Here is a 27,795-nt window from a genome sequence, read left to right as displayed (position 1 = left end):
ATATTAAGTTGTCAGAAGACTGAATTAGTCTACATTTGGTTATCCTTTTCCCATGAGATACTAGTTGCTTACATTAGTAACTTCAGACCTGAACACAATTATGTCTTTTAGCATCCTAGAATGTTTGTGTTGAAAGTGGCTGAGAAACCACCAGTCCTTCATGTTGAAGATGGAGAAACTGAGGTAGAGAGTGGCTGTGATTTCTGCCAGGCAGCACAGAGGGGCAAATGAAAACAGAATTAAAACTCAAATTTCCTAGTCTTGGAACTCCCAGCCCAGTGAAGCCTTCACTACACCATCTTGTCATGATTGTGAGCCAAGAACCACGTCCTCAGCCCTTTTAACTCACTCTATGCACACCAGGTCGCTTTGCTTGCATCTGCAAATTATACATCAGCATCCCAGAACATTTACAGTTCATGTATCTGGGACATTTTGCTCTGGAGGAGGTAGTAATTGTCTTACTAGTCTATTAATTGATGGTCTCAAGAAAACAGACTACCTCCAGTCATGTATGGGCACCTTAAGCGGCAGGAGGAGTGTGGGGCGTGGGACAGAATTGCCTAAGTACAGAAGCCAGACCGGAAAGTCCCCACACAAAATTTACCGATAGAGTAAGCCTCTTTTAAGTGGCAGCCTTGATGAAAGACCAGAACGTTGAAAGATTATAGACTTCTGGAAAATTCAAATGGGCTATGCTCAAGGCCTATGTTATGCTCAGTGCCGAAAAAACGTGCAAAATGCTATGGGACTGGGAGCATGAGTCCCGGAACCCTTCAAACAACTCCCTAAATTAAAAAAGTAACGTGGGCCTGGCCCCACGAAAACTTGGATAAATAATTCTGGTGGGGTTTGAGAAAAGGAAGGATATGGTCCAGATATAGAGCGGGGTGTAGGCGAAACCCCATGAGATGCAAACACACGCATATACTTTAAAATAAGCTCAGAGAGGACGTTTAAGATCGAAGTTTTTTGTTTTGTTTTGAATTGAGGATTTACTACCATAAACACATCCGACCTGTACCAGAGTGGCTGCGGGAGAGGGGAGAAAGCATCAAGAGGTTTAAATCAATCTGGAAGGAAGTAACACAGCGACAGTAACTCGTCGCCAAGTCCCCTCCACGTCCCCCCGCTGTTCCCCGGTGTGTAAGTAACCGCCCCTCGCGCCGCGGGGGGGAGTTTGCGGTCCCCACCCCGGGGTCTCGCAGCAGGCGGGCAGGAGGCTGGCTCGGCCAGGCGCTCCCGGTACGGCGCGCGGCGCAGGGCTGGCCGGGGCGGGGCAGGGGAGCGCGGCGGGAAGGGCCGAGGGCGGCCGAGGGAGGGCGGAAGGAGGCTCGGGAGGCGGGAGGGAGGTTTTATTGTTTCCTCCTGCCCTCCTCCTCCTCCCGCGCCCTGCCCCGGCGTCACTGGAAAGCCGCCCGAGCCGCCCGGCGGCGGGTTATTTATAGAGCGGGCTGCGCGCGCGTCACGGAGCCCGGCCCGGCTGACGGGGCCGCTGACGCGCTTGGCCGCGGGGCCGAGTCCGCGGGGCTGCGCGCCGGGCGCCGGCGACAATGGGCTTCTGTGTGTGCAGCTGCTGCCGCCGCTGGGGGCCGGGAAAGGGGGGCGGGCGGCCGCTGCCCGACCCCCCGCCCTCCCGCCCGCGACCCCCGAAAGGTGATGGGCCTTTGCTGCCCCTGGCCAGGACCCGGGCCCCGCCAGCTGCTTTTCCTTTTTCTTTCTTTTTTTTCCTTTTTTTTTTTTTTTTTTTATAAATTTCATCAGTAAGTTCCTCTTGCCCCAGCCTCCACTTCCACTTTCCCTGGTTCCCCTCTCTTGCCCCCTAACATGACGAGAGAGGGGGATGTAGCCTGCCAGGGGCCACCACTTTATGCGTCCCGGGGAGCGGGAGCCGCACAAGGCGCGCCCAGCGGGGGATGCGGTGACCAAGGGGCCGGGAGCGCCGGGCAGGTAACGTATCCGGACCCGGAGCGGGGCTTTGTGTGGGGTGGGGGAGGGGGAGCGGGGTGCGTGTGAACGCCGGGCAGCCCCGCCGGGACTCCTGTCTCCCCCGCTCCTTCGCCCCCCTCGCCTGCGCGCAGGAAGCCCAGCTGGGTGTGTGGCGCGAAGAGCGAAAGAGAAACTTCTGCGTAACTGACTAGACGAGGCTCCTCCCGGGAGGCCGAGATAATAGAGGACTCCCCCGCCCCCCTCCCCTCGGGTTCTGTCCTTGTACGGCCCCCGCCCTGCGGAAGGAGGGGCTGGCGAGGATTTTAGGGACTTCCTGGGCTACGGAGACAAGCTCTGAACCGTCTCCTTTCAGCTGCCGGGAGCTGAGAAAGCTTGCCCTGGAGCCCCTCGCACGTGGCAGGCAGGCAGAGAACTTGCTGTGCCTTCTAGGAAATTGCAGTCGATTTGTAATGCAGTTTCGTTAATTGGGAGTTCAAAATTAAACTTTAATAAAGCATTTGTGTCGTCTCGTCTAATTGTGAAAGCTTCCATCCGTCCTGGTAGATAGACTCGAAGTCTCAAGTTAATGGCGCTAAGCTAGATTTCCCCCCCAAGTACAATTCCGTCAGCCGTCGTCGGCGCAGCTGGATTTCCGTAAGGTACAGATGTTGCTAATGGCAGCTTAAGCACGGATGGGCAGATAGCATACGGAATGCAACATGTTGCCATATGGTTCCTTTAGCCTTTCACCTCCAGGGATATCAATCACATATATTCTGGGAAGAACTTAATGACTCTCTGAACGGCAAAATGAATTACCTGGTACAATTTATATCCCTTGACCTGATCCGTTATAACAACAGGAAGATAGCATCTCACAGTTCCTGTGTATAAATTGAGCGACAGAGCTACATTTCAAATTCTGTAACATCTATTTGTAGTTTGAGGGGCCCTGTTCAATCCTTCTGGCTGTAAAATCTGTTTCTGTATTGCCTTCCCCCTCCCCTCTGCCACCTCTGGATGATACAAAGTTTATAAAGTTTAGCAACACTGTTGTCTTAGAGATTGCCAATCAGCCGACCAAATACTAATCGATGAGAGTGTGGATAAATGGAAAATATGATTTCCACAGCTCGTTACTTAAGAGGTAGCGATCTTTAGGAACACCACACTTTTAGAATCCAAAAAATTAGAGGACTCCTAGGCAAAATGTGTTCTGCCACTTGTTTCAATATAACTCCTAAATCCATTAACTATTTGAAATTCTGGGCTTTTTTTTTTACGCTTCAAACATTCTTAAGCTTAGTAAAGTAACGTACAGAAAACAGTGCTCAGAAATATGAAATGTAAGAGATATAAGGAAGACCTCAGCAAACCAATTTCTGTAGCTCCCCCCCCCCCCCATGTGTGTACTTTAACTTGGATCACATATGTGGTGGCACGGGTCTTGTTTTCCCCCACCCCAACGTGTGAGTAACAGCATACTGAAGTCACTGCTTAGATTCTAGTAGAATGATTCTGTAATATTTCACTGGTCTTATTTCAGATATCCTGGTGACTAATAAAATGTTTAATTGATTGCCTCTAATCTTAGATTACAAACATGGTTGTCTTTTTACCGTATCCCTCCTTTTTCCTTCACTAATGCAGAGAGGCAACACTGAAAAACAAGAAATAAGGTCAAAAAATAACTTATGGTGACTTTTTTTTGACTTTTACCTATTAAGGGATATCTGAAAGCTATAGATAGACTGTCTTTAAAAGATTTTGCTTCCAACAATATGTAAACCATGTTAATTCATGTGAACTAGCAAAATACACAAAATAGACATAAACAATCTAAGAAAGTACATATTTTCATTCATGTCAAGTTTCAGAAAGTTAATATTTTGAAAGTTTGTCTACACATTACGTCCTTTCAGAATCATTTTGAAATTACAGGATAATGTTTTGCCTTTTTGTCTCCTTTTGTAATGGCTGATGATTTGTTTCTAGTGCTTGAGTTAGTGCAATAATTTTGATTATCATCAAATAATATAAGATCTTTTGTGTATGTATATAGCAGAAAATCTTATACAGAACACATTAAGATACATCTGAGTTGTGGCAGTCTTTTCTGGCGGCTGTTTTTGGTAATCTTTTCATGGCTGAGATTTTATTTCTCTCTGTAGCATCAGCACTCAATGAGTGTCACCCTTGATCAGTATCGAGCTTGTCAATAATGACTCCATCTCTGTGACTTCTGAATAGGCAGTGAGTGTGTCCTTTAATCAGTCACACTGCACTTGCCTTATAAAGCTGTTATTGTCATGAGCAGATATTGCAGCCTTTTGTTAGGCCCCATGATTATTAACGTGTTCCTCCTTCAAAAGCCGGGCTGAAAGTCCTGCTGTGCTTCCTGTCAGAATTCAAGTCCCATAGTAAATAAAATCCTAAGCAGCATCATTTGCTTTTGCTCAAGTTATAACATTACATGTAGTTCGTGAATAATTTTGGGCCCTTTTGTAGACATAAGCCATGTTTATTTTTGGTAAACATACACAGTAATAAAAATATGTGTCTTGTATCTTCACTTTTATTTTAAATGAAGATTTGATGGATGTCCATTGTTACTCTAAATGAAGTGGCTGACTGCCAAGGCGATCCCTATAGCTGGAAAGTCCTAGCGTCGTTATTGTCTACCAGGGAATGGCTTTCTATTTTTTGAGCTCTAAACTTCACCTCCCTCTTTCAATATTGCCCTTCCACATTGCTAATCTAAGAATTGGTTTGGATATGAAAACTTTTGGAAATGGGTTTGTCTTCGCCAAGTCGATCTGCACGGGTGTTTCTTGTGGCCTGCTGGTTTACAGCCTTTTTCTTGAGCTGGCATGTTTATTTTAACTGAAAAGGAAGAAATACTGTTAGAACAAGGTCTATTCCCATGCTCTAAGTCATTTTAACTGTGATGTAATCCTAGCTGCTTTCTTATTTTTGACTCACGAATGTATTTTAAAATATTTAAGATAGGGCAGATTTATGCCTTTCTCAAGGTAACATGGGACAAGTTATGGCTAGGCATTAGGCCTCTCACAGAACTCTTCCTTCGAGTGAGTGAGTGGGGGTGGGGAGGAGAGCCATCAGGAAAGAGTTTATAGTCCCCAGCACACTGGCTGTGTGCTTTTCAAATTCAAAACCCACATTGCTGCATTGGAAACTTGTTTCTCTCTTTTATAGTATTTCATTTTTAAAGAATTTTTGAAAAACTGTCAATCTGTAAATATTTAACCAGCCAAGCAGGAAACAGTCTTTTATTTCCAGCTCTATGCAGCTTTGTTTTTATCTGGGTTGGTGTGAGTGCCATGTAAATTAGACAGAAAAATTTGACTTGGTTTTCCTTACTTTGACTGAAGATTGACAGGGACTTCTTTTAATTAATCTTGTTCTCTCTCGTGTTCTGTATTCAGATATTGAAATACAGTATTTTTATACATTTATAAGATTGTGTTTGCATTTATTTAATTTATGTTTCTTTTTTTTAAAGCATGTAGCCTTGAATGTTTGTTCTACTTTTTTTTTTTCTTCACATCATTACTCTGGTACTGCTTGATGTAACTTGATTAGCTCCCTCCCCAGTCATGATTGGTAATTAAAATAGGCATTAAAATTAGTCACTTAGCAATTTTGCTGTTCAATTGGCAATTAAATTACTTAATTGCAATTAAAGTCCTAATTTTAATTGGCAAAATGATAGATGTAGATTTAAGATAATATGTATAAATACTTTAATAAGTGTCTATATAAGGATTACTTAATTACTCAACTTCAAGTTTATGCTGTTAACTTTAGAACTTTTAAGTGAGCAATGAAATTTATATTACATCTATTTGAAGGATATGGTAATTAGATTTATTACTTATCACTATAAGGGTCCTTGCTATAAGTTACTTTTGTAGTGTTAAAATTGTAGACTTGATAATTGCAGAATTATGATGAGGAAAATAGCATATTTGTCTTTGTCATAATATATCAATGCCGTATCTTCATTTTTTATTAAATTGAGGGGTTCCAATCCACCAGTTAGCCTGAGGAAAAACATCGAAAGTTATTTTATCACAAAAGATAGGACAAAAACTAGCCAGCTGTGATATACATATAAAAACTGTTACAAAGTGTATATATTTTATCTGCTTAAAGAAAAAGCCATATAATACTGTGATGGTTATTAATGTAATTAGCTACTTGTAGAATTTCAAGTGTCCTTGATATTTTTTTTTAGCATGTAGCAACTTATTTTCAGAATCTTTAAAACATATTTTAGGACTTTGTAGATTTTAATGACTCCCCTGTTTACTGAAATTAGCAATGAAATCCAAAACCAAAGTTACTCTTCCTTGCTTAGTCAAAAAGAATTCTTACATAAGAAAATATTGGTGGTTGTCAGGGGCTGGAGGAGGGGAGAATGGAGAGTTATGTTTAATGGGTATAGAGTTTCAGTTTTATAAGTTGAAGAGTTACGGGCATGGATGGTGATGATGGGTGCACAACATTGTGAATGTATTTAACATCACTGAATTGTATACTTAAAAATAGTTAAGATGGCAAATTTTACGTTCCGTGTATTTTAGCACAACGAAAAAGAAAATATTAAGTGGTTACTTTAAAAGCAAATATTTAGGAGATTGTTACTGAGAGTCAAGCATTAGAGAAAAGATGAAGAATTTTTATTATGCAAAATACTTTTTGAGTGGCATGAGGTTTTACCATATGTTCAGTTTTATAATTTTAATTTACAAGTAGATGCTTCTAGAAAAAATGTGCTGTTTTCTTCTGCACATCTTTACACATTTCTAGAACTGAGTTCTGAATCGAAGTAAGACATAATTTTTCAATTCTTTGCGTTAAGTGGTTTTTGGTGGAAAATGGGCTGAGTAGAAGCCCCAGCCACCCAAAATGTGAACATCAGCTAAGCAATTGACTTGTTTCCAAGCATCCTATAGGAAAGGAACAAATGATTGATTGACTAGTATCCTCTTAATGCAAATGAAATGGAGAAAGACAAACAAAACACTTCAAGGTTAAAAAATGATTTTATATTTTTCAGAAACTGAAATTTTTTTCAAAGTGAAAATTTCTTTCTTCTATCACTAATGTCAAACTTTCTGCCAAAAGGCAACAAATGCCATGAATGTTAAGTTTGTCCAAATATAACTTAAAATATATAGCTCATTTTTATGCTTAAAATAGGTTCCATTAAGTAATTTTATTATGAAATATCTTAAAGTTACCTCAACTCTGACAGCATAACAGTTGTGTCTATTCACTATATCTGAATTGTAATGGCTACTCTGAGTTCATTTTGGGAGAACAGTGAAATAAATCCCCAAAGGCCCCTTTCCCATGCATTAAGATAGAAAATCCTATGGTATTACATCCATGTTTGCTTTCTAAATTATACCAAAAGCTCAATTTTATTAAGTATAATCTACCAAGCCATGCATAAAATAAAATACTTTGGTTTAGATGTGAGTTTATGTATCATTTATATTGACTTTTTCATAAAAATATTTTTCTATACACGCATCAATATGTTCTGCTTAATATTGGTTAATATCATAAGAGATAATGTAGTAACATTACTTTCCTAAACGCTTTTCTGAGGTCATCTAATGGTATATATTGATAGTAACAATAATTTTGTAATTTATTTTAGTTGATTTCAAAAGAAGGAGCTACCTATGGATAGGACCAATTTTTACTCCTATTTAAATTGTTAAGAAAATAGACCTTCATTTTGGGGTAACATTATACATTTTTACATGGCAATAAAGTTATATCAGATTCTAGGCTTAAAAAAACCATTATTGTCATTTTCATTGAGTTATACAATGGATTATATTCAAGAGTCTATTTATGTTCAAGAATCTTGAAGGGTTGCAGTCATATAAATGCAGAATTTCAGTTTCTTTTAGCCTAAAGCATCATTTTAACATTTTCTTAAAGGTTGTTCCATTCTACATTTTGATTCCATTATATGTGTAATTAAACCTCTATGCACAAAAGCATTCTCTTATGTACTAGCAAATACACCCACAGGAATCCCCCTCTAAACTATAATTTATTTAAACATGTAATCATAGGATTTTAAAACATGCTTTCATTTTTCCAAACTATATGCCAATTTGAACTGCTTAGTGATAAAATGAGAGATTTTATTACCATTTCAGTTTTTTTCCCTCTGTGATCTAACAGTAAGTTAAACATGGGCAGGAGGAAATAAAGAAAATCTGTTGTGAACCTAATTCCACGTGTCAAACTGTTTCCCTTTTCTAGAAAAAATGGAAGACAGTCAAAGGTTTGTAGTTATTTATAAATTCCACCACAATACGAATATTTGGGCCTGCAGCATGTGCTTTTCGGGCTTGGCCTAAGTAGTAAATAGCTAGAATAGCTAGTTGTGTGTGTGTGTGTGTGTGTGTGTGTGTGTGTGTGTGTACACGTGTGTGTACGTGTTATCCTCCTGAACGCTGTGGAGTCAGGCCCCCTACTGACAGGATCAGTCAATTACAGACATTGGCGGTTCTACTGAGACTTGGTTCCCTGTGCCCCTGGTTGGGACACAGGAGACTGGAGTTTTGAGCGTGGTCTTTCTTTACACGTTCTGATGCCCGTGCTGGATTCTTCCCACCCCGAAAGCACATCGGAGCCCTACCCAAAAAGCCAACCCAAGAAGTAGCTTATCCAAAGTTGGTTTAGGTGAGTTTATCGGTCTTGCATCCAGTGTGTCTTCCTAAGAAGTAACGATTCCCAGGAACTAGAATAGGTATTTGAAGAGGAGAGAGAGGACTTTTATACGGATTTTAGAATAGAAGGGAGAAAGTCCAGCTTTTCTCTCATTTTAATGTTGTATTTAATCACTCTATTCCCAGTTACTAATAATTATTATAAGCTGCTTTGAAAACTGCCTCTCGGGTCTTGGGTGCGTTAAAACTTGGGCAAAGGCTCTGTTATCAAGAAGCCAGACTCGACAGGTTGCTGTTACAGAATAAAGCATCACATTACAATGTTTGTCTTCCGTGGAGCTCACTTTAAGAACTCCAGAACACTTTTCCACTCTGTGGGAGAGAACTCTCAGGTTGTCCCCAGATTCAACCCAGGCTAAAGGCAAGTGTTTTTTTAATGGCAATAGGGGAGGAGGAGCGTGTGGAGGGAACACATATACTTGGATGTGCATATTTGTGTATAGAGGGTGATGGTTACAGCCGTAAAGTTCTCCCGGCCCCCGCTTTCCTAGGAATGTATTAAAAAATAATAACTGCCACCCCAGCGTGGCTGCGCTTGAGTTTCCGACTGCCTGAAAATAGCCGCCTGGAGCCTGGCCCACCGCTGGGATCAAGGAAAGCTCCCCGTGGCCGCGCCCTGCTCCCTCGCGGAAGGGGAAGGGAACCCGGGAGGGCGCCACCGAGCTAGAGCTGCTGCTATTTTGGGCCCAGCCCGGCGGGTGCGTCAATGCCTGCGCCCCTGCGTCACCGCCACCCCCACCCCTTTCCTTCTCCCCTGCTCTCCAAACTCTCACTTTTTCCCTTTCGTTCGTGTGGAGTCGCTTCTGCCCACGGGGCTCTGACGCTACCGAGCGCATGCTAATAAGCTATTCTTCACCCTCCTCCCCTGATCCCCCTACTCACACACCCTCACCCGCCACCACAACGCCCCCCCCACCCCCCATTCACACACACACACACACACACACACGCACACACACAGACTTCCTGGTTTTATTTTTTCTCGCGCCCGCTAGGGCACCGCTGAACCGCAGCGGCGGCGGCAGCAGCAGCGGCAGTCGCAACATCTGGGGGGAACTTAAGGTGGTCACGTAGGTTTTCTTGAGGCTGCGGCGCAGAAGAGCCTGCGGCTTCCCGGGGCAGCCGCAGGGCACCTGACGGCAACGCCTCTCCGGTCGCTGGGGAGCCGGAGGCGGCGGGGAGCGGGCGGAGGCGGGGGTGCAGACCCGAGTCGAGCAGCTCCGGAACGCCTAGAGTGCCACGGCGCTTTCGGCCCAGACCGGGAACATCAGGATGGGGGGGAGTTGCAAATGGGCCCCCCGCAGCCTGGAAGCAATCCACGCCGAGGGAGGAGGGGCTGTTGGAACTCTCCGCAGGCGGAGAAGGGGGACGCCTCCGAACCTCCCTCCCCTCCTCCCAGCCTCTTTCCGTCCCTCGCCAGAAGCCCTCAGAGGCCCGCCCAGCTCGGGCCGAGGGACGGGGAAGGGGGCTCGCTGCCGGGAGAAGTGACATTTCCTTTGCTAGAAAGCGCCTTGCGCACTCGGCGTGGCGGGTGGATGGACTCCGCAAAGCGGGGTCGGCAGCGACTCGGAGCGCCGCGGGGGTGCGGCATGCTCCCCCTGCCAGCCGCAGCCTCTCTCCTAAGAGGGCTGGACGCACACACTTGACGCTTCGCGGAGATGTCCGCGTCCCCTCGCCCTCTCCCCATGTTTTGTCTTTCCCTCTTGGCTCTGGGAGTGAGGCTGCAAGAGCCCCTGTGTTTCAGAGGAGGGTCGATTTATTTCCCTAGAACTCGTGGAAGGGTACGATTTGGCGGGCACTGAGGAGTGTCGAAAGTATTAGAGTTGGCAAAACGTGAGATTAGAGCACCTTTCTGCAGAAGGCGCACCTGTTGCCCGCTGCTCAGCTGCATTGTCTGCGAAAGGAAAGTGGGCAACGCCTCACTCTGACTTTTGGGGTCCCTGAAGGGCTAGGTCACTGTCTACCCCCTCCCTACTACTCCCCTCCCCTCTTTACGCACCACGTCCTACCTCGCACGTGGGCAGTGCAAGGCAAGAAGGGAACAGAAAAAACAGGCCCTACTCACTCCCTTCCACCTTGGACTCTGTGTGTGTGTGTGAGAGAGAGAGAGAGACAGAGAGAGAGAGAGAGACAGAGAGAGAGAGAGAGACAGAGAGAGATGGAGAGAGAGGGAGAGAGAATGCTGGAGGAGGAGGAGGCCAGGGACGGGACAGGAAAAGGGGGGATGCACCGGGCTAGGGAAGTCCCACCCCAATTGCCTGAGCCCTCTGAGCGTCTTGTGTCATGGGACATCTGTAGCGCTTCCGCTAATGGGGGTGACAATTGTGGTGGGTGAGGTCAGGGCGCTGCCAGGCACACCCCATCCCGTGCGATTCCAGGTGCTCGCTACCTGGCCCACGCCAGCGTTCTCTTCTGCTCCGGTTTTTGTTGCACCCTCCCCCACGTGTGAGCGGCCGGGCGGCAGCGGTGGCGCGGGGGCTTGGGGGAGGGTGAGGTGAGATGTCGCGGCGCTGTGGGTTGCGCGGACCTGAGTGGAGAGGTCACACCTCTTTCGGAAAAAAAGAAAAAAAAAAAACCCAAGCTGGCTACCAAGGTGAACCCAGAACGGTTCCCACCTTAAAATCGGCCCTGCTCGTGACGTCAGGTCGGAAATATACCAAAGCGAGCGCCGGCCAGGAGTCCGGGGAGCGCGGCGGCGCGGCGATTGGGCGGCGGGCCGCTGACGCGCGCTGACGCGCGGAGACTTTAGGTGCATGTTGGCAGCGGCAGCGCGAGCCACATAAACAAAGGCACATTGGCGGCCAGGGCCAGTCCGCCGGCGGCTCGCGCAAAGCTCTGTGGTCCCGCTCGCCAGCCCAGCCGGCCGCCTTGCCCTGCTCCCACCCCGCTCTCGGCGGCTCGACTCCCTTCACGCCTCTCGCCCACCCTCCCCGACCCTGCCACCCGGACTCGCAGAGGGAACTACTCTTCGGCCGAGTTGAATGAATGAAGAGAGACGCCGAGAACCCCTAAGTGAGTAGTTACAGCCGGTGCAGCTCGCATTCTTTTATCCTTCTTTCTTCTTTTGCACGTCTCTCCTTCCACATGCGTGTACAGGTTCTTTGGAAATGGGCGCCAGAGGCGCGGCGCGCGAGCGGGGCCGGAGGATGGGGAATAGGTGCGCGCAGCTAGAGGGCATTTGTCCGAACTCCAGCTTTGGCACTAGGGGGGAGTTGGCTCCCAACAGAGGCTTCCAGGCTCCTATTGGTAGAGGTGGAAGGGAGGCTTGCATAGTTAGGGGAGCTGCGAACTTGCTCACGGAAATATGCGCAAAGTTTGCTCTTAGTGCGGAATTGATTGTGGCCTTTGGGCACGGGGACTCCAAGTCCTGTGTATTCGAGGGGCCTGGACGCTGCCTACAAAGTGACAAGGAGAGAGAAAGTTCTTCAGTTTATGTGTTGCTTGGGAACTGTGTCACCGCGGCTGGCCAGCGTGCCAGGGTTTCCTGGATATTGTCGAGTGAGGGAGGGGGGAGGGGGTTGTTGGTAGAGTGTCCTGTTACTAAGTTGCCTGAAATGTCTGGTTTTGACATAAGCCGCTCTTGTGTATGTGAGTGTGTCAGAGAAAGACAGAGACAGAGAGAATATGTAAAAAGCACAGTTCCGAAGCTGCGAAGTTATCAGGGAGTTAATATCCAGCACAGGCATCTCTCTCAGGCCTGTGGGGGCCAAGCTTCTCCTTTCTTTCCACTTTTTTCTGGTTAACCTCCCTCCCCTGTGAAGCAAGATTATGGGGGGGGGGGGGTGGACAGAAGGAGTGCGTGTTTGGCTTTCTTTTTCATTAGTAATAAGATAGTCTATGCTCAAGAATGCCTTCCCAGTGGGAACATCTGAAAGTTACTAGGACGAGAGAATGCCTTGTTCCAGCAAGAAGGCAGAGTGGGGAAGGCTGTATATAGGGAGGATGTTCCGCTTGCTGTGTTGGGAAGTGCTTCTCAGGTTGCTGCCAATACCAGATAACCAGTATTTCCCTCCCTCTGCAATTGATCTAAGATGTTCCTGGAAAAACAGGATCTCCTCTTTCCACCCATTGACCAGTAAAGATGTTGAAAGGCAAGTTTCCTGGAAAAGTGAATGCCAATTCACCTGTATTCCCAAACTCAGTGCTCTCCAGAAGCACTTGGGAAATCCAGATGCTTCCATTCAGATTGGCGTCAGGGCTGCCCAGGCCTTGCTAACGTTTTGTAACCGGTGGGGGTAGAGGGAGAGATTGTTTTCTCATTTTATATTCTTGACTTCTACTTTCTTCGCCCTCCCAAAAGAAAAGCCAGTTTCACCACAGAAAAAAATTCGACAGGGTTCCAATGCTGTATTTTATTAGACTCTAGTTTTTCCTTATTGAAGTCGGAATTAAACTAAAGTGGAAATGACACTCCCCTTGCACCCCTACACTCACATCCTAGCAAAGGGGCCAATTTATTACATAAGTATTAAATAAGTACATGGAATACCTTTTCTTCTCCAGAACCCTCTCTCTGCAAGGATTTACACAGTGCAATGAGTGGCATTTTCTGTTGTTTCCAGCCATTGCTTTTACACATGCATTTTAACTGCTAAGTTTGATAAAGGCCACACACTAATTTCCAATGAAACAGTCAAGGAGGGCACAGAAGGGCCTGCCTGGCGAGTGTACAAATGTCCAGCTGAATCTGTCTGGAAAGTCGCCCTGAAGCTTCCTGTGTCTGTATTGCAGGGAAGAGATCTGACAGGCTGGACTCCCCATTGCTTTTCTAAAAATCTTGGAAACTTTGTCCTTCATTGAATTACGACACTGTCCACCTTTAATTTCCTCCAAAACGCCTGTAACTCGGCTGAAGGTTAGTGCAACTTCCTTTCTTTCTTTCCCTTCCCCCAGTTGCCTAAACGTCAAGAAACAGGGTGACACGATCTTCCTCAGTAAACCCTGTAACTTAAGATTTTCCCGACCCATCGCCTTCGGGAACAACTTTCTCATTGTGCAATTCAACTTCATTTCTAGAATGAGCTTGTTGAACCCGAGCCTCAGAGGAAAGGCTCATCTGAGCGGGATTGTCCGTGGAAGAGGGTGAAGGGGGAGGCGTTTGGAAATATCCGGGAACGGAGACCCTCAATGGCTCTCTAGCGCTGGGTCTTTATTTGATCAGCCTTTCCATGCCCTGCACCGTTTTGTTCCGCAGCAGTCGCGCTCTCCGCCCTTCCCCTCGCGCCCCTTTCACCGCCGCGGGCTGCCGGTGTAGCTCCAGGTGTACCCGAGCCCGGGAGAAAGTGTTCAGTTGACCAGGCTGAGTGTATATTACCCTGTTTCATTTCCAGCCATGCCTTGTGTTCAGGCGCAGTATGGGTCCTCGCCTCAAGGAGCCAGCCCCGCTTCTCAGAGCTACAGTTACCACTCTTCGGGAGAATACAGCTCCGATTTCTTAACTCCAGAGTTTGTCAAGTTTAGCATGGACCTCACCAACACTGAAATCACTGCCACCACTTCTCTCCCCAGCTTCAGTACCTTTATGGACAACTACAGCACAGGCTACGACGTCAAGCCACCTTGCTTGTACCAAATGCCCCTGTCCGGACAGCAGTCCTCCATTAAGGTAGAAGACATTCAGATGCACAACTACCAGCAACACAGCCACCTGCCCCCTCAGTCTGAGGAGATGATGCCGCACTCCGGGTCGGTTTACTACAAGCCGTCCTCGCCCCCGACGCCCACTACCCCGGGCTTCCAGGTGCAGCACAGCTCTATGTGGGACGACCCAGGCTCCCTACACAACTTCCACCAGAACTACGTGGCCACCACGCACATGATCGAGCAGAGGAAAACGCCCGTCTCCCGCCTCTCCCTCTTCTCCTTTAAGCAGTCGCCCCCCGGCACCCCAGTGTCTAGTTGCCAGATGCGCTTCGACGGGCCCCTGCACGTCCCCATGAACCCTGAGCCGGCGGGCAGCCACCACGTAGTGGACGGGCAGACCTTTGCTGTGCCCAACCCCATCCGAAAGCCCGCGTCCATGGGCTTCCCAGGCCTGCAGATCGGCCACGCGTCGCAGCTGCTCGACACGCAGGTGCCCTCGCCGCCGTCGCGAGGCTCCCCCTCCAACGAGGGGCTGTGCGCCGTGTGCGGCGACAATGCAGCCTGCCAGCACTACGGCGTGCGCACCTGTGAGGGCTGCAAAGGTTTCTTTAAGGTGAGCAAGAACGGGGGCGGAGGAAGCAGGTAGGGGCCCCCTAGTGCCCGGAGCCTTGGAGTGCGCGTTCTGCCTTGGTGCAGGCTTCCCACACCAGCTGGTCTGGGGGGTCCGACTCCTGGGTCCGCCGAGGCTGCCTTGTAGCCACCGACGGCCTGCGGCGGGGCTCCTGGGTGCCTGAGGACGGCAAGTAGGAAGACCGGGAGACCCGGGGTCGCATCCGCTGCGCGCAGCCGACCCGGCAGGACCCCGCCCGAAGTTGCTAGAGCCGGAGTTGGAAGAGGGTCATTTGCATGTGCTAGGAGCTGTCTTCTCTGTTCAGATTGAAATTGGTTAGGACAGAGAACCGTGTCTGAGCTAACCAAGTGGAACAGAATTCCCTATGGTCAAATTAAGTGATCTCTTTATTTCGCCATCCTGATTGAATAATCTTATCATTTTAAATAGAGAAGGTCTCCAAGGAATGTAAATAATATGAATGCCCACGGATTTGTATTTACTGAGCGTCTCCTTCTCCTTCTCTTGGCATATAAAACACAGCAAGGAGCGGCAAGGTTAGCTCAAATGTTAACGCTATCAATTTTCTTCAGTTAAATGCCCTGGGGGAGGAAAAAGAAAGGAAAGAGAAAGAAAAGGAGAAGGAAAAAATAAAAAGGAGTTGTGTGTATGTATTTGTTTGTAGGGAGGGAGTGTAGATCCAGCCGTTCAGAAATTGTCTCTGGATTCCCTGGGTTGCTGGACTTTCAAGAGAAAAATGTAATAATTTTCGGCCTGTATTATCTCCTTTTGCAGCGCACGGTGCAAAAAAACGCGAAATACGTGTGTTTAGCAAATAAAAACTGCCCAGTGGACAAGCGGCGCCGGAATCGCTGTCAGTACTGCCGATTTCAGAAGTGCCTGGCTGTTGGGATGGTCAAAGAAGGTAGGTCGGGGCAAGCAGCCCACTCCCCAGTCTGCGCTCTTGGGAAATCGCTGCTCCTACCCCAACCCCATTTTCCACTTCCCAGAGCCGGGGGTCTCCCGGGTCCTCCCACCCGCGTCTGGCCTCCACGACCCGGCAGCTGTCTGCTTGCTCATCCTGCCCTGGAGACAGCCGCCGGGCCATACTTTCCGTTAACTATACGGCCTGTTTGGAAGAAGATGGAAAGCAACCCTGCATTTTTTAAGTGTCTCGTCAGTGAGGGCGTCAGTGAGGGCTTTACAAGCCTTGGGGCCCTGCGCCCGGCCGGGCGCCCCGCGGCTCTGGCCTTCCCCAGGGAGGGGCCGAGGCGACAGCTGGGTCCTGCTGGAGGGATCGGCGCTAACCGGGCTGTTCCTTTGCAGTGGTTCGCACCGACAGTTTAAAAGGCCGGAGAGGTCGTTTACCCTCGAAACCGAAGAGCCCACAGGAGCCCTCTCCCCCCTCGCCCCCGGTGAGTCTGATCAGTGCCCTCGTCAGGGCCCATGTCGACTCCAACCCGGCTATGACCAGCCTGGACTATTCCAGGGTAAGAAGCTGACGGGGTATCATGTGGACAAACCGGCAGGACCCCTCCCCACAGCCATCACTAACCCCAGGCTCAAGGGATAAAGGAGGCAAGCAGGGCTGTGGCTCCCCAGCTCTGGTCAGCTCAGCAGGAGATAGAGAGACAGACAGAAAAACCGTGTTGCTGGGGGTGTACCCGTGAGGACAGGGCAGAGGAAGAAGGAGAGGATAGGCCCCAGTGGTCAAATCTGTGTGAGCTGCCCATTCCCACTACCACAGTATACACACATACTCACACACTAATGCCTCTCATGCCAAAAGCAGAGGCTGTGCAAAATGCCCCCACTTGGATTCTATCCCCCATCTTCCAGAGATGTTTCCGTCCTCATCTTCTCTGGCTCTGTCAGGGTGCGGGATGCCTGCTTGGGGGTTGGCGAAGGGAAAGAGAGAGGGTATAAGGAATGGCAGTGGGGCGGGGGTCAAGTGGTCAGATTCCTTTTTTTACCCCAGCTGTGAGGAATGTGTGGGCTTTAATTGGAGGGAGTGTGCTGGGCAAACCTAGAAGCCACTGCAATTTTATGAAGATTTGCAAAGGGCGTCTCTGCTCCAGACCCACTCTGGGACTGGCATGAATACTAACGTGTCAATTGTTTTGTGGAGATAAGAGTGAACGTTTCCCAGGGCTGGATGGCACTGTATTTAGTCTGTATGGAAATGGTAATTTACATATTTAAAGCAGCGACCTCATAGCACCATCCCTAATTGAATTAATTGCCCCGGAACATCTAATTTCCGTACTGGTCAGAGAAAGGTTTAATTGTTATAAAAACCTGGCTCCCCTACTAGAAACGGGGTTAGCAATTTCACGGGTTATATATTTTAGAGAACCTCATTAAGTGCTTTTTAAAATGAAATTCCAGTTCCAGGCGAACCCTGACTATCAGATGAGTGGAGATGACACCCAGCATATCCAGCAATTCTATGATCTCCTCACTGGCTCCATGGAGATCATCAGGGGCTGGGCGGAGAAGATCCCGGGCTTCGCTGACCTGCCCAAAGCCGACCAGGACCTGCTTTTCGAGTCGGCTTTCTTAGAACTGTTTGTGCTGCGATTAGCGTACAGGTAATGAAGGAGGCAGTCCAGGGAGGCGGGGAAAGGAGGAAGATAGGAATCCAGAAAGGAAAAGAAAGAGGGAAAAGGAAAGGGGGGGAAAGAGGGAAGGACAGAATAGGAAATGAAAGAGGGAAAAAGGAAGGAAAGGCTAGTAGACTAAAGGAAGAGAAGGGAAGGAGGGAGCCCAGAAGCCTTGGATGAATGGAATGGAGGTGGGATAGGGGGCGTTCTTGATTGTTATGAAATTAAACCCTTTCAAGGTCCGCTGGTCTACATTTTATTAACTCTTCGGTAATTAGGTGCCTCTTAAATCCCTCATTTATTGCTCTTCAAGTAATTAGTTGTTTAGCTTTTCTCTCTCTCTTTTTCTCCCCTCTCTCTCTTTGGTATTAATTGCAGGTCCAACCCAGTGGAGGGTAAACTCATCTTTTGCAATGGGGTGGTCTTGCACAGGTTGCAATGCGTTCGTGGCTTTGGGGAATGGATTGATTCCATTGTTGAATTCTCCTCCAACTTGCAGAATATGAACATCGACATTTCTGCCTTCTCCTGCATTGCTGCCCTGGCTATGGTCACAGGTCAGTACCACAGGCACAGGGCACTTCTCCTCCAGAACTGCCCAGCGGGATTTGTCCCGGTTTTCCCTCACCACCGGTGCTCCCTGGTCCTGCCAACTAGCTAACAGCTTTGTGCCTTCCTCTTTTGTTTCTGATTGTGTTTTCTGCAGAGAGACACGGGCTCAAGGAACCCAAGAGAGTGGAGGAACTGCAAAACAAGATTGTAAATTGTCTCAAAGACCACGTGACTTTCAATAATGGGGGGTTGAATCGCCCCAACTATTTGTCCAAACTATTGGGGAAGCTCCCAGAACTCCGTACCCTTTGCACACAGGGGCTACAGCGCATTTTCTACCTGAAACTGGAAGACTTGGTACCACCGCCAGCAATAATTGACAAACTTTTCCTGGACACTTTACCTTTCTAAGACCTCCTCCCACGCACTTCAAAGGAACTGGAAAGAAACCTAAAACTGTCCAGAGGGGGCAAGTCACAAGGGCAGAGATATCCCTCTGAGCTGCCTCAGCTCTAGCCGGCCCCCGCCCCTTCCATAAAACCCCCAGCCCCTTGATCCCTAAAGAAAAAAACAAAAAAACAAAAACTGTTGCTATTTCCTAACCTGCAGGCAGAACCTGAAAGGGCATTTTGGCTCCGGGGCATCCTGGATTTAGGACACGGACTACACACAATACAGTGGTATAAACTTTTTATTATCAGTTTCAAACTCAGTTTATTGTTCAGAAGAAAGATTCCTAATGTATGATGGGAAATGTTTGGCCATGTTTGGTTGTTGCAGTTAAGACAAATGTAATACACACACACACACAGACACACACACATCTCGTAAGGGGACCCACAAGTATTGCCCTTTAAAAGACTTCAAAGTTTTCTGCTGTAAAGAAAGCTGTAATATATAGTAAAACTAAATGTTGCGTGGGTGGCATGAGTTGAAGAAGGCAAAGGCTTGTAAATTTACCCAATGCAGTTTGGCTTTTTAAATTATTTTGTGCCTATTTATGAATAAATATTACAAATTCTAAAAAATGTGTGTTTGCAAAAAAAAAGAAATAACTACACAAAAAAGGGACAAGCATGTTGATTCTAGGTTGAAAATGTTATAGGCACTTGCTACTTCAGTAATGTCTATATTATATAAATAGTATTTCAGACACTATGTAGTCTGTTAGATTTTATAAAGATTGGTAGTTATCTGAGCTTAAACATTTTCTCAATTGTAAAATAGGTGGGCACAAGTATTACACATCAGAAAATCCTGACAAAAGGGACACATAGTGTTTGTAACACCGTCCAACATTCCTTGTTTGTAAGTGTTGTATGTACTGTTGATGTTGATAAAAGAAAGTTTATATCTTGATTATTTTGTTGTCTAAAGCTAAACAGAACTTGCATGCAGCAGCTTTTGACTGTTTCCAGAGTGCTTATAATAGACATAACTCCCTGGAAATTACTGAGCACTTTGAATTTTTTTGTTTTTTTTAATGTCTAAAATTGTCAGTTAATATATTATTTTATGTTTGAGTAAGAATTTTAATATTGCCATATTCTGTAGTATTTTTCTTTGTATATTTCCAGTATGGCACATGATATGAGTCACTGCCTTTTTTTCTATGGTGTATGACAGTTAGAGATGCTGATTTTTTTTTTCTGATAAATTCTTTCTTTGAGAAAGACAATTTTAATGTTTACAACAATAAACTATGTAAACGAACAGAATTTTGTCTTCTTTCTGGGTGAGGAAAAAATGATGACTAAATAGCAATATACAATAGACAGAGTTGAAGATTGATTTGGGATAGGTCACTTGTTCAACATCTGAGTTTCAAACTGACAGCCTAGACTAATTCTGGCAAAAGGAACTGGAGCATTGAACTAATTATCCAGAGAATTCAGTCCAATATTTTTCCTTAACCAGAATTTTCCAGTGGAGCAACCTACATTGATCAGAATCAATTGAGACTATCTCAACTCTTCTGTTAACTTGGCTACTAAGTGCAGCCTTCAGAAGAGAAGTTCAGGAGACCACACAGATTTTGAACTTTTGCAAGATCCAAAGTCCTGTCAAGTTTCTGTTTGGTACAATGTTTAGAAAGTCTTTTTTAAGACTCAGGAAGTCAACATGGATTTGAAATGTGTTGTACCTAATCTCTGATTTTTCCAATTCCTGTTCTTACTACTGTTGTCTAGGGTCTTGGAGAAAGGGCCAAACATTTCTGGCCCTTTGGGCCTTGGGTCAGGGGTCTTTGGTATTGAGCAGAACTCCACAGGGGCATTTCTTACAACTTTTTGTTTTTCTCTGTCAGTGAATAGTGATGAGATTCAATTTGCAGTTTTGGAATAATATTTCTGCCTTGAAGGTTGTCAGAGAAATGATAAAATATCCGTTTGTCAGGTCCTGTGTCTGGCATAAATCAGTTATACCACAGCCTGTAGGATTCCACCTAGCACCAACTTTTAGCAAAGACAGTAACTAACGCTGTAGAAGCGGATTACAGTCTGAGCTTGCGCTCAGCGACCAGGTCCTTGGGCGGTGGAGTCGAAGTCCCTCGAGTTTCACTGCAGGCTAACTGCGAATTCATTGGCAGCGCAAGATGGGGACGGCCTTCTTCCATAACCCTGGTGACTTACAGATGGCCTCTGGGTCACTGCGATTTACAGAGAATGTTATTATTTTTAAAATGCAGAGTTAGTACATTGCCGAGAGAGTTCTCAGCTTCGTATTTTTACTTTGCCTTTTCTTCCTCTTTTTTAAAAGACGTGTTTTGCGGGGGCCGGGGTGGGGGGGGGGGGGGGAGAGAAGGCAGGTCTCCGTGGTAATTTAAGGTTATTTTTACAAGATGTGTTTCTCTGCAGGTAACTCTGAGGGGCAAACGTAGGTGGCCACATAAGAGATTAAATAATAAGCGAAATGTCCAATTTCCTGGTTTTCTTGAAAAGATGGGGCTTGCCATTTCCTTGTATTTTCACAACTTCTGCCCAACCAAAGCCGCGCACTAATAAGCGGAGAAAAAGAGAAATCTCTTTAGAAATGCTGGGAGTCTGCAGAGCCGTCAGCGCTCGTCTCCCAGGTGTCTGCAGCCCCGAGACAATCACATTCCGACTCAGAATCCCCGAGAATTGAACCCAGAAACGAACTCTGTTGCCGGTTCTCCTTTAAGGAAGCGGCTGCGCATCACCCGAGGCCAATGGAGTGTCAGGTAGTGCGCCTCCTGAGAATTTGGGGTGAAAGGAGGGAGGGACGGCTCTCTCCCACGTCCGCGTGCAGATTCCACCAGCTCTGCGTACATTCAGTTGTGTCTTAAGTTGCAAAGTGGCTAGTGCTTTTTTCTGCTTATTACCGAGTTAATTTCCACCTCCCGGCTGCTCACCGGGTTGTGCGAGGAAAGAGCCTCTCACGCGTCTCTGCTGCATCTCCGGAGAGCCGCGAAGCTGAGGACTTTTCCTGTCCTCGTCTTTCTAGAAGTAAAGCCCAGAAAAAGCAACAGACACGCTGCATTGCAAAAGCCAGACATTGCATGGAACTTCTTTAGAAACAGATTAAAACTTTATAGTGGAGACTTCCTATCACTCACCTTTCCCCAAGTCCTCTTAAGAGTTTCAGTTATTGGGTATCTTTTCAGCTATGGAAAATATACAATCATTGTTCTGAAGACATGACCATATACTTCTCAGCTCTGAAAGAGGTCATATGTTAGTCATCACGGGGTCTATACCCACTTTGAGCGGTGCCTGACTTTAGGGAGAGATGCCCTTAATTCCAAATACGGGGAGCAGCGCTACTGCCTGCTTCTTGGTTAGATTCCCCGTCTCCGCCGTCCAGGGGACCGCGACAGTCTCTCTTGGTGCCCAGGCAGCTCTCACTTGGACCCGCAAGCTTTCGGAGAGACTGAGCGAGAGAGAGGGAGAGTTTGAATTTCTGATGTTGATTCTAACAAGAGAGATACGCCTGGCCCAGGGAGCTGATAGCACCCTGCAGTGACAGCGGCACCCAACGACCTTATCTTGTGTATTTCTTTTTGTTGCTTGAGTCCATCCCTAGAGAGTTTGGGTGCCCCCTCCACTAAAAATACTGATCGTAAGTCTTATGGGACACTGTTTCTCAGCGTGCAGGGAGCCGGACAAGGAGAAACAGATATTCTTGCCAACTTAGAATGTCACTTTGAAGGTTCAATTTCACTTTGCCTTGAAAATTTCTTGGCTTTGTCGGTGTCAGTGTGTCAACACGAATATCCAATTATCTAATTATATTCTAAAATCTAGACGTCGGCAGTGAATACTTCCAAGACACAAACAGGTCTGTGAGGGAAAAGTTTTATTTCACTGTAATATTTTGATCACAGAGTTTTCCAGGAGAGGATACATTTCCATCCCGCCAGACCCTGTACAGAATGGCGACGCCAGAGCACCTCCAGGCATCGCGCGCGTTGCGCATCTTCGCGCCATGAGCTCCCTGCCTAGCTCCGCACAAACGTCCGTTTCCTTTTTTATCCGCGGCGCGGCAGCGCCGAGGTGGCTGCGGAGAGGAGAGTAAGGGCTGGGGGTCTCCTGGGCCCTCCTCGCCTCTCTCTCGGTGAAAGTCGCCCATCTTGAAGCCGCGTGTGCTCGCAGCCACCTCAAAATGAAGACAGTTTCTATCAAGGCGGGAGGGGAAAAGAGGGTATCTAGTCCCGCCGATTTAGAAACTTTTTTCAGTATTATTTTGATGGTTGGGCAGAGGTCCGAGAGTATCTCTAAGACATCCTCTTTTCCCCACCTGTCTCCACCATCCGGAAACAAGAACTGTCGCTTCGTGGGCGTGGCTGGGAATTTCTCAGCAATCCAAGCTGCCCGGGCACCCCTCGAACAGGGACTTGACTCAATTTTAAAGTCCCACGGAGGAGGGATGGGGTTGGGGGTACCAGCCGACGCCCAGTCAACCCTTCTTCTGCGTAGGTCACTGCCGCGACTAAAAAGAGCGCACCCAGTTGCAACAGTCTTTGGGAAAGGTTCTGCTTAGATCGGTGAATCTGACAGAACTCGAACCAGAGCAATCACGTTTCACATAGATGTATTTTTGGGATTCAGTTTATACTGGCTGACTTCACTGGTAAAGCAAGATATGAATTCCAATCAGAGCCGTCGTTTTTTTAGCAATTCGTTCTTAATAATAAAATAAACACACAAAAATCCAATTTTCATTTTTACTTTTTAATTTTACTAGAAACCGCAAAGTGGCTATTACACATAACCATTTAGGATGGCGAGGCTGTCATTTGAAGCCATTTTCCCTTAGTATGTTTGCTGAGCACGACTGGAAACGACCGCTGGGGTCCGCAAGGTCTTTCCTCCGACTTTGACTTTGCGTTTCCTTAGGGAAAGTCCTGCTCCGGTCGGAGGGCGCCTCCTGGAGCTGTCCAGGAGCACGCAAGCAGGGCCCCACCCCACGCTGGGGGCGTGAGGAGGAGAGCCGCGCTGGGTCCCTAGCTGCGACGTGCGCTTCGGCCCAACAGACAGTGGTGGAAAACTCCGGAGAGCCGGGCTCTAGCCTCTTTCTCCCCGCCCCACGCCTTCTCTCTAGGGCCCCCTCCCAGCGTGGTCTGATTTGAGGCCCCAGGATTACTGAAGAGGACGTGTGTCTGTTTGTGGTTCGGTCGGAGGTGAATATGGAGACGCGAGCGCTCCTGCTCTACCCACTGCGTTTTGGAGACTTAGAGTTTGACTCTGCAGGTTGCTCCAGGAGACTTTGCCGAGGGAGCCCGGGAGCAATTAGCAGGAACTTGCCCGAGTTAACTCTCTGTTTCCTCGGTTTCCTGCCCTGCCCTCCCCAGCTGCTCCTTGCTTCTTTCCCAGCTGTTTCATGTCTCTCAGGGCGGGAGGCCGCAACAGGTTCCAGTCGCCGCGTAGCCAGGTCCGGTGCGTCAGGGCGCGAGCATTTGCAGCCGAGCGCGCCCCGGGCTTCCCCTGCACCCACCGATCAGTGGTCAGTTTTGGGTCTTCCGGGAGCTATGAGCCGGGCTGGAGCATCCATCCACAGCACACTGGGTACAACCTTTTTTTCTAGTTGTGGAGGCGCACACAGGGACTTGGCAGAAGCGCCAAGGCGCCAGTCGGAGGCGCGTCCGCATCGTGGGAAGGACCAGGAGAGGGGCCCACACACCCATGCCACACGCCTGCCCAGCACGTGTGCGCTCGACTCCGAAGCTCCAAGTAGAGATCGCGCGCATCCTGGCCCTGCTTTCAGGTCTCCTCGCAATCGGCGTGACAGCCCTAGGCCCGCTCGCCGGAGACAGCGACTCGTCAGGTGGCCAGATGACTGCTGCGCCCGGTGGGGCAGAGGGGTAGCCGTCTGCCTATCCTCCTGCCGCCGCTGCGTTCCTTCCTCCCTTGAAGACGCCGATTGCCGGCGGCTGGGGGCAGTCTTCTCGGCTTAGGGGGGCTTTGGTTGTCGGGCTTGACTGCACTGGCCATAGCGCGGAGCAGTGACCCGGCTCCTCGGAGGGATCTGCTTCCAATGCTTTGCTCCGCTTTTCTGCTTCCCCCAGTTGATCTTTCTTACTCCTATTTCTTTGTATTTCTATCTACACTCGTGTTTAGAGAAACTAGAATTCCCAGGATATGCACCACCTGTCGTAACAGATACAGTGCCCGAGTTTCTGTTAGAGACTTTCCTGGGGCAGCAGAGGGTGGTGGTTCGAGGGGCTGCTGCACGAGTACGCCATCGGGTACTAGAGGGACTTCCAAGGAACTGAACCTGCTAAGACTTTCTGCCTCTGGAAGCTTGCACGAGAGGGTTGTGTTGACTATCTCAAGTTAAAGTCGACATTTGGAAAGGGTACCAGGTAGAGAGAGGGAAGACTCTCCATCAGCAAGCTGCAAGTAGGCCCGTGTTTTTCACACTGAGGGTCCCGACCTATTAGTGGCCTGTAAAATCAATATAATGGCTTGCAATCAGAATTTTCTTTCAAAGAAATGAAAGGGTAACAGAACAGAAATCATGAGTGTTTTGTAGAGAGTAGCAGAAGTATAAGATGTCTAAGCATTGTTTGCCAAAACTTTTCTTGGACCACAATATAAAATATATTTATGAGTGTGGGTCTCAGCCGAAAAGTCTGAGCCACTGCTGATGGATCAGACTGTGCTGGAAGTGAAGGAGAGGGTCTTTCTGTGCTGAGAGATGCTGATAAGGGGATTTCAGCAATGTGGTTTTGTGATCAGTCCTCTCCCTTCTGTTTGTTTTTTTCCTTCATCTTTCTCCTTCCCTTCCCCAACTCCAACGAGGTTTCACATCTCTTTATCCTCTGGCCTGTTGTGTGCTTGGAGCATCCTGAGTAAGGGCCAGGGGACAAGCACATAAAGCCACCCCCTTTTCCTTTCTCTCAGCAACCTAGCACCTGGGAAGAGAGTGAACAGTGAAGAAGGTCATTGGGGAAGCTAAAAAGAAGGGAGGGGAGTGGATGTCACATGGTCCACTCACCACAGTGCCAGATCTTCTCGTTTATAAGCTTTTGCCCAACACAAGGAAAGAAACAAAAGCTTTTGAGGGAAATAGGTAGAAAAAGGAATGGATAAAGCTAATGAACCACACTGTGAATGAACAGATGAGCTGGGACTAAGGAAATGGAAGAGGATGGAAAACCTGAGGATTTATTTAAGCAGAGTGCTAGAATTGAAGGCACACGGAGATGGCAAGGAGAGGACTAAAATGCCTAGAAATACAGGATGCCAAGGCACCAACAATACCATGGATGAGTTTAAAGAAAAAAGTAGAGATAGATGAGAGCAAAGAAAAAGGGCACATAAAGGATGCTGGGGGGTGGGTAGGCAGGTATGAGATGAAAGCTGGATGTAGAGGGTATAGCAGAAGCATTGTGTAAGGAGAGGCCTGCTTTAGGTGTGGGAAGCCTCGTGCTCATAGGGACCATGCAGAAGTTTCAATTTATATCATAAAGGAATTAAAAGGAACAAAAGCATTAGCTTGCAAAGGTGCCTCCCTTGTCACTCTGTTCTAGCTAAAGGGCTTGAAAGCAGGATTGTTTAACTCAGGGGGCTGCAGTCTCCAGGCAGGGGTGATGTAGACTCCGAAGATTCGGGCCAATGTGAAAGGCAGAGCCATGTGGCTATGAGGCTCCCTTCCATGGTTTCTGAGACTCCTCCACTACAGTAACTCTAGCTAGTATATGTTACAAGCCTAGATCTCATCTCATGTAACCCTCTCATCTCCAGTCTGTGAGTTCACATTATTACTTCCATTTTACAAATGAGGAGAGGAGGCTCAAAGGTCTTGTTAAATATCTTGGCCTATAAGTAGATGGGGTAGCTGAAATTTGAACTCAGAGCCAGGACGTGCAATTCCAACTGCCTTGCTTTTGCACTACTTGGTCCAGAAGGCTTGTACCTTTCTCCACAACTTCTACAGACACTGACTATGGGTTTCTGTTGAGAGTTGAGGATGTTGTTTCAGATGGGTTCAGACTTCCAGAGAGGAGCATTGAAGTGAGGTCATACGGTAGGGTAGTGATGATAGTATATTGCTCTTCTTTCTTTTTTAAGAGAATAATCTCTTCTCTTAAAAAGGATTATTTTGATTGCTTTTTGTAGTTAATGCATGAAGGAGTTTCAAGTTGTTTGCTTGACTGCCCAAGAAAAGAATGGGAATGATTGCTGCCCATGTTTATGTCAGTGAGAAAGTCATAGTAAAGGTAGTAAAGAGGAAAAATGTTTTTCCTCCTCAAGCTGTGTGAATTTCCTTATTTTAATCATTTGATTTTTAGCCAGCTTCTAGGTTTCCTATTAGGAAAGTCAAATTGCACATCAGTAAGTTCGCTTTAGTCACAGCCCCAAGCAGACCACTTTGTAACAACTGGCCGTGCACGAGCCATTTACTCTTTCCTCTACTTCTCCTGTATTCGTGGTCCACAACATTTCACTGTTATTAACATTTTCTTAAAAGCTACTCTCACAGTGGACCAAATGGTATGAATAGATTTTGCTTAGCGTGTCGAGCAGATAGTAATATTTTTTCAGAAGACTATCTGCATCTAACTTGGCGTGGTGGTTAAAGGGTTGCAAAAATAGTCTTATTATGTTACAAAATTTATTAGAATATACACACTTGACAAACAAAATATGGTGGATTTAGGTCAGCTGTTTGCTTATACAATAGATTTTGTTTGTCTTTGACATTTAATTTAAGCTTCACTTATCTGAGGGCCAGGAATAAGATAAGTATGTTCTGCATGTGTTATGCTTCTTGTTTTATAAAACTTGCTTGTCTGCAGCTATCCGGAAATAATTCACAATCAGTGACTTAGGGACAAGGAAGCCTTGTGACATGTTCTGAAAGTGCCTTTCTGAAATGAAGCTCTGAAAAGTTGAATTATGGAGACCCTAATAGGGGTTTTTATTTTTGAGGAACGAAGATAGCTACATTTGCTTTCTTGGTCTTTCACTTAATTATCCTTCCTGCATAGTGAATTGATATGGCTAAAAACAAGCTTCCAGAAATCCATAATGAATCTATTTGATGCCAAGAGTATGTATTCTGTGTAACTGTCCTGCTCTCAGAAGTACTGGGCAGAATACGCATGGGCCACATGTGTGGAAACATCAAAAACATATGACACATTAGTGACTTATTTTTAATATATCTGAGAAAAATAAAGTCTGCTGCTGTAGAATCTGCACTTGCAGATGTGTTAGCCCTAAATAACCTTTAAAATTGGTCGTGGTGTGGTGGGAGATGTTGGTATTCATGA

The 27,795-nt window shown here is 47.1% G+C and overlaps 1 protein-coding gene across 10 annotated transcripts; it reads left to right on the top strand.

Moving 5' to 3' along the window:
* Positions 1–1,543: 1,543 nt before the first annotated feature.
* On the top strand, positions 1,544–19,777 carry NR4A2 (nuclear receptor subfamily 4 group A member 2). Of its 10 annotated transcripts, none has more exons than XM_023622940.2 (8): positions 1,544–1,950; positions 13,443–13,566; positions 14,042–14,907; positions 15,700–15,829; positions 16,231–16,394; positions 17,293–17,495; positions 17,886–18,064; positions 18,214–19,777. In XM_023622940.2, the coding sequence occupies exons 3-8, from the start codon at positions 14,044–14,046 to the stop codon at positions 18,468–18,470; spliced, it is 1,797 nt and encodes a 598-aa protein (XP_023478708.1). In that variant the 5' UTR covers positions 1,544–1,950; positions 13,443–13,566; positions 14,042–14,043; the 3' UTR covers positions 18,471–19,777. The 10 variants fall into 10 exon arrangements, 7 of the variants coding, with proteins under 7 accessions (XP_023478708.1, XP_070097972.1, XP_001490544.1 ...); XR_011428496.1 differs by having other exon boundaries at positions 1,813–1,950; positions 18,007–18,064; XM_070241871.1 differs by having other exon boundaries at positions 1,813–1,950; positions 14,220–14,907.
* The last annotated feature ends 8,018 nt before the right edge of the window (positions 19,778–27,795 follow it).

The sequence above is a fragment of the Equus caballus genome, chromosome 18 (assembly GCF_041296265.1).
Source record: "Equus caballus isolate H_3958 breed thoroughbred chromosome 18, TB-T2T, whole genome shotgun sequence".
Taxonomy (NCBI): domain Eukaryota; kingdom Metazoa; phylum Chordata; class Mammalia; order Perissodactyla; family Equidae; genus Equus; species Equus caballus.
The sequence above is the reverse complement of the archived record's forward strand: the minus strand, read 5'-3'. Positions and strand labels throughout refer to the sequence as shown.

Coding starts and splice junctions, on each gene's coding strand:
- NR4A2 (XM_003363259.5), top strand. CDS start 11,693: ATGAATGAAGAGAGACGCCGAGAACCCCTAA. Junction 15,830..16,230: donor TGTTGGGATGGTCAAAGAAG/GTAGGTCGGGGC, acceptor GTTCCTTTGCAG/TGGTTCGCACCGACAGTTTA. Junction 17,496..17,885: donor GTGCTGCGATTAGCGTACAG/GTAATGAAGGAG, acceptor TATTAATTGCAG/GTCCAACCCAGTGGAGGGTA.